We start from the raw sequence: 6,618 nt of genomic DNA on the forward strand, positions 1-6,618 counted from the left end.
TGCTTAATTTTGCACATCACCAAATGTGCAAATATTCCTGTGATCATTGTAGTGTTCAGTGTACTGTAGATGATGGTGAAATGAACTCACTTGAGTATCTTCAGCTCACACACAGGATTCTTCAGTCCTTTACAGATCTCTTTGACTCCTGAATCCTGCAGAGGGCTGTTGTTCAGGTTCATCTCTGTCAGGGTGGTTTTGGAGCAGAGAACAGTAGCTAGAACTGAACAGCTTTTCTCTGTCAGCTCACAATTATTCAGCCTGAACACAGAAATGGCATTATTTATTATTTAGCACATATTCAGGACAACAGGTCTCTTTATGTTCTCACGCATGTGACTGACAATCTTTTAAATAATCAGTAGTTATAATGTACAAAATCATGTTCACTCACATAATTTTCTCCACTTTGCTATGAGAGTCCATGAAGAGAGCAGAAAGTTTCTCTCCATCCAGGTCTCCTAATTTATCTCCACTCAGATCCAGTTCTTTCTTTAATAATGGACTTTCACCCAGAACTTTAGTGAGATACTCACACGCTCTCTCTGCAGCAAGACTTTTCAAAAACCTACAGGAAGTAGATGCTAATTGTAAATTAAAAAATCTTGCTAAAATGTGATTCTTTTTGCAGCTCTCATCTTCCTTAAAGGCAGTGTTGCAGCATAATGGCTAGAGGTTATTTTCTGTTGCATGTACAATTAAAAAAAATATTTGAAGTCTTTAATCACCTGATGTTCTTTAATTTATAGCTTCCATCCAGTAGTAAATCATTGAGCTGCTTCACTCCTGATGGTCCAGGATCATTTCCTCTGAGATCCAGCTCTATCAGGTGTGAAGGGTTTGATCTCAGAGCTGAAGCCAGAGCTTTATAACCTTCTTCAGTGATACTGCAGTCTGAAAGTCTATAAAACAAAAACATTGTTCTTTGTTGAGACACAAACTACTACTTGGAACTACATGAACTAAACTACATGTACATATTTTACAGGCAGTTACAGTATTTAGTCAAATATTTAAAAATATAGATTTAAAGGGATACTCCGCCCCTAAATGAACATTTTGTCATTAATCACTGACCCCCGTGTCGTTCCAAACCCGTAAAAGCTTAGTTCGTCTTCGGAACACAATTTAAGATATTTTGGATTAAAACCGGGAGGCCTGTGACTGTCCCGTTGACTGCCAAGTAACTTACACTTTCACGGTCCAGAAAAGTATGAAAGACATCGTCAGAATAGTCCATGTGCCATCAGCGGTTCAACCGTAACGTTATGAAGCGACGAGAATACTTTTTGTACGCGAAGAAAACAAACATAACGACTTTATTCAACAATTCGTCTCCTCTGTGTCTCTCCGCATCACCGTAGCACCATTTTGGAGAATATGAGCTGAACGCAAGCAGCATACGCTATTCTGTGTCAGCCGCACCGCACGGATGCGCTGTTTTCGTTCAAATCACAGCATAAATACATGTAGAAAACGTATCCTTGTGTCGCGGCTGACACAGTATAGCGTACGCTGCTTGCATTCAGCGGATTTTCTTACGATGTCTTTCATACTTTTCTGGAGCTTGACAGTGTAAGTTACTTGGCAGTCAATGGGACAGTCACAAGCCTCCCGGTTTTCATCCAAAAGATCTTAACTTGTGTTCTGAAGGCGAACAAAGCATTTACGGGTTTGGAACGACATGGGGGTCAGTGATTAATGACAACATTTTCATTTTGGGGTGGAGTATCCCTTTAAGTAGTCAAATAGTGAAACAGTGGGGAAATACATACTTAAGTTTTTCCAATCTGCACTGTGGATTTTCCAACTGAGGACAGATCTTCTCAATTCCTGAGTTTTCTAGTTTATTTCCACTCAGATCCAGCTCTGTCAGGTTTGAAGGATTTGAATTAAACGCTAAAGTCAGAGCAGCACAACCTTCTGCTGTAATACTGTTATTATTCAGCCTGCAGATGAAGAATACAAAGACAGGAAAAATTATTGTTTATTTTAACCACAATACGCAACTATAATAACAAAAGGTTAAATCTATATGATTGTTTAACTAATTTTAGCGCTCACATACTTCAAAGAACAGCAATGTCATTGTTTGATTAGACTTCAAACATTTACAGACAGTATGCAAAATATAAAACGATATAAGATACTCACATCAGTGTGTTGAGTTTACAGTGTTTATCCTGGAGTAGAATAGCAAGCTTCTTCACATTTTTGTCTCCTAGTTCACGTTCACTCAGATTCAGCTCTCTCACGAGTAACAGGTTTTCACCCACAACTCTATTCACATACTGACAGGCTTCATCTGCAGCAGGACTCAAAAACCTGCAGAAGAGAAAATGAAGCAAGTTAAATTCAATACACTAATAAATTTGGTGTAACGAAACATAGAATCTAACTATATTTAAAATGAGTTATCTTTGATTTACTTTTTGCATGCATTCGTGAAAATATTTCTAAAAAGAATATGCATTTTTTCATCATATCTGACCTCAGTTTTACTTTACAGTTTGGATCCTGTAGTAAATCACTGAGCTGCTTCACTCCTGATGGTCCAGGATCATTTCCTGTGAGATCCAGCTCGATCAGGTGTGAAGGGTTTGATCTCAGAGCTGAAGACAGAGCTTTATAACCTTCTTCAGTGATACTGCACTCTGAAAGTCTGGAAGAGAACAACAAATGCATTAACTAATCATTGAATAATAACACAATTCCATTTAAACAATGTCAATATTTTTCTATACAAATTATGTATTAAACAATTTTTACAACTGTAAGTGATGTTACAGACACAGATAATGTAAAAACCAATAATGAAAGTGTCACATTTACCTTTCTATTAACCTTACTTTTGGAGACTGGTGGATGTTAATTTAGATTAACCAAATTCAAACCTGAGTATCTGCAGTGTGCACTGTGAATTTCCAAGTAGAGTGGAAATTTCCATTACTCCAGAGTCTCCAAGTTGATTCCCACTCAGGTCCAGCTCATTCAGGTTTGAGGGGTTTGAATTAAAAGCTGAAGCCAGAGCAGTACAATATTCTTTTGTAATACTGATAAAATTCAACCTATAGAAGAGAGAACAAAGTAAAAAAACAAATCAACAAGATTTCCATAAATTAGTTGTTTTGCAGCACTGTGCATTTGTTTTATATATTAAGATTTACTTACTTCAACTTTTCCAGTCTACACTGTACATTCTCAAACAGAGTAGACAAGTTCTTCATTTCTGAGTTTCTGAGTTTAGTCCCACTCAAAACCAGCTCTTTCAGATTTGAAGGGTTTGAATTTAAAGCTGCTACCAGAGCACAACAATCTTCTTCTGTGATAGAGCTGTTATTCAGACTGCATAAAGACAAACTAAATTTCAGTTTTCCCTACATTAAGGCGTGTTATCTTTCAGTCCATTACAGCTTCACTCCTGAATTTTTAATGGTCTCAAAGCTTGTCTCTCACATGTCGTTATTATTACTTGTATCACACATACTGCTGTATGTGACAACTGATGTCATGGATGATTACAAATACATAGTAATTCAAATATCACTTCACTCTTCGAAAAACACTAAAATGTGTTGTCATGATGGCAATACTTACATCAGTATGTTAAGTTTACAGTGTTTATCCACCAATAGAGGAACCAGCTGTTTTGGGTCTAGTTTACGTTCACTCAGATTCAGCTCTCTCAGGAGTAACAGGTTTTCACCCAAAACTTGAGTCACATACTGGAAGGCTTTCTCAGCATCAGCACCCAAAAACCTGCAGAAGAGAAGCTTAGTTTGAATTCAGTTCACAAAATGTAGTGCATCATCTAATTATAATAGAAAAAAAGCATGAAATGGTTTATCTTTAATTTACTTTAATACAACAGATTACATTAGTGAAATTATGTTGTCTATAATAAAATAAGTAGTCTACATGTAATTTATTTTGTATTATTTCATCAGGTCTCACCTCAGTGTCTCGAGTTTACAGTTTGGATCCAGTAGTAAATCATTGAGCTGCTTCACTCCTGATGGTCCAGGATCATTTCCTCTGAGATCCAGCTCTATCAGGTGTGAAGGGTTTGATCTCAGAGCTGAAGCCAGAGCTTTATAACCTTCTTCAGTGATACTGCAGTCTGAAAGTCTGGAAGAGAAATGAAAATGTTACAATACACGAATTAATCCATTCTAAACAATATTATCTCCTAAAAAGCTTGTTAATTGAACAAATTGAAAAATAATTTTCAAACAAAAGACCCAGAGACTTTTAATATGTTGTACATCATCTCACCTGAGTTTCTCCAGTTTACAATTATCTTTCAGTCCATGAGAGAGCAGCTTCACTCCTGAATCCTGCAGATTGTTATTACTCAGGTCAAGATCCTTCAGACTGCTGGAGTCTGAACTGAGAACTGAAGCAAGAGCTGAACAGCTTTCTTCTGTAACCGTACACTCACCAAGCCTGCAAAAAACAGCTTGTCAAAATATACACTTTGTAATATGTGCTGTATACTGTACTGCTGCAGTATACTTGCTTGTCTCTCACAGGTCTTATTATTGGCTAACATATAGCTAGTTGGGTATGGTAATGTTTTCTGATTATTACTCCTTGTCTCTTTCAAATTGAGCCATGCCACAAAAATGTAGTTATGCAGTATATGGCTTACAGGTTTGCGCATGTGGTAGTAGATGAGTAAATGCTAGAAAGACGCAAACACAGGATTACTTGAGCATCATAATAATAGAGATGCCTCAGAGGATTACTAGACATTGCACAATGCCAAGTTGTGGAAAAACAGTTTTTGCATTGCCTTCCTTGTTATTCAACATAGTCGGCACTGCATCATCTTTTATTTTCAATCTCTCTCTAAAAAACAAAGCCAATTTTGAGCTTTTGAACTGTCTTGTTTAGAAACTGATCCATGTGTCACTATTGCTTTGTTACATATAATTTGAGTTGTACTGTGAATTTATGTTTTTAACCTAAATTACCCATATTGTTTTCAGAGTACATCACAGCAGATTGTCAGTCATCCATCTATAATTTTAATATGCAAAACTGTTACCCAATCATAGCAGTGGGCATTTACTTCCAAGTCTTGAATGTGGCACGCCTATCAAAACAACGTGTTTTAAAGAGAGGGACAAAAACCAGATAGAAAATAGTCTACTACTTCTAAACTATGATGTTTTTTTATGTAAAAATCTTGCTAGCATAGGGGAACCTAATGCACACTGCACAATTTTCAAAGTCATCAGATGACTGTTCTTCTCACACTATGTGTGTCACGAATCCGGTCCATGAACTTCCGTCTGCTTGTCACCAGAGGTCACCCTTCCATTACATTGACTCTCGCACTACACAAACTGTTGCATGTCATCCCGGACTACATATCCATTCATCCATTGCACTGATTGCACACAGCTGTAACCAATCACACATTCACTATATAACACTCTCTGATCCCTTTCAAACTGCCGAGTATTGTATAGCGTTTATCACTCTCATAGCGATAGCTACTCTATGGAGCCTGTCTAATTTTTCATAGCCTTATCTTAGTCGTGCCTTGTCTGTTTTCTCGTGTCCTGATCTTTGCCTGTGTTTCTCGGATTCCCCCTCTCGTCTTGCCCTATTTGGATACTGTATGCCCCTGCCTGGACCTTTGCCTTGTACCTGGATTCATCCCTCTAGTCTCGCCCTGTTGATTCTGTTCACCGATCATAGACCCACTCTAGCCCTAGGAATATTCTTGTGTCTTGCCCTTATATACCTGTTGCCACTGTCTGACCCTTGCACGTCTCTAACCATGTCTGTTAATAAAGCTTCGCACTTAGATCCGCATGTCTCACGTCTCGTCAGCCCCGTAACAATGTGCTTGTCTGGGGTAACGTTTAGTTATTGATGTGTGCACACTACACAATAAATCGGCAACAGGAGGTCACACATTTCACAACATTTTAATAGGAAGCAGTGTTCATTTTGACAGCAAATTTTAATTTAGTTTTAGTCAATCTTTTGACTAAAATGCCATTTAGTTTTAGTCATATTTTAGTCATCTGAATTTTTTTTAGATTTAGTCTAGTTTTAGTCGACTAAATATAGAGTAAATTTAGTCGGCTAAAATCTAATGGGTTTAGTTACAGTGTAATGCGTTTATTAAGCATTTCTCAAAAATTTCCAAACTCATTATATAGGTTTGATATTAAGGTTTTAACATGATAGACACTGATTTAACTGCTGTGACACACAACATGCCTTTATGTTAAAATAAAATAAAACCACTTCTCACAAAGAACAAGAACATGGTCTTCTTTTTAATGAAATACCAATAGTTATACAGGCTAATTATGCATACTTTATAGCAACTTGTTTGTTTACCATATTCTTCATTCTTTCAAGCAGACATATTTATTTCTATAAATTTAGATTAATCTTTCAGGCTACTAAAGTTTTTCAATCAAGAGCAGTGCGTGATTTTCTGTCTTTCTGTTGTTTCTTGATTAACATCAATGACTCAGACAATAGCAACTAAATTAGGCTGCTGTCCCTTTAAAACCGAATGCACAGCTGCAATGGATGCAATGTACCGATACTTTACGTTAATTTAAGACGTAATCAACTGTTTACGTCAAT

The 6,618-nt window shown here is 37.0% G+C and overlaps 1 protein-coding gene across 1 annotated transcript in view; it reads right to left on the reverse strand.

Moving 5' to 3' along the window:
* Positions 1 to 6,618, reverse strand: part of LOC107573718 (uncharacterized) — a gene marked incomplete at its 3' end in the record, with an annotated part of 31,137 nt that overhangs the window by 2,279 nt on the left and 22,240 nt on the right. The window contains exons 16-26 of the mRNA XM_016260161.1: positions 4,276 to 4,446; positions 3,955 to 4,128; positions 3,598 to 3,759; positions 3,172 to 3,345; positions 2,895 to 3,068; positions 2,492 to 2,662; positions 2,155 to 2,325; positions 1,776 to 1,949; positions 729 to 902; positions 395 to 568; positions 91 to 261 (exon numbers count right to left, since the gene is read on the reverse strand). Of these exons, the coding sequence (XP_016115647.1) occupies positions 91 to 261; positions 395 to 568; positions 729 to 902; positions 1,776 to 1,949; positions 2,155 to 2,325; positions 2,492 to 2,662; positions 2,895 to 3,068; positions 3,172 to 3,345; positions 3,598 to 3,759; positions 3,955 to 4,128; positions 4,276 to 4,446 (1,890 nt within the window). The remainder of the gene's footprint in view (positions 1 to 90; positions 262 to 394; positions 569 to 728; positions 903 to 1,775; positions 1,950 to 2,154; positions 2,326 to 2,491; positions 2,663 to 2,894; positions 3,069 to 3,171; positions 3,346 to 3,597; positions 3,760 to 3,954; positions 4,129 to 4,275; positions 4,447 to 6,618) is intronic.

Source organism: Sinocyclocheilus grahami, unplaced genomic scaffold (genome assembly GCF_001515645.1).
Source record: "Sinocyclocheilus grahami isolate Dianchi unplaced genomic scaffold, SAMN03320097.WGS_v1.1 scaffold2015.1, whole genome shotgun sequence".
In the NCBI taxonomy this organism is placed as follows: Eukaryota; Metazoa; Chordata; class Actinopteri; order Cypriniformes; family Cyprinidae; genus Sinocyclocheilus; species Sinocyclocheilus grahami.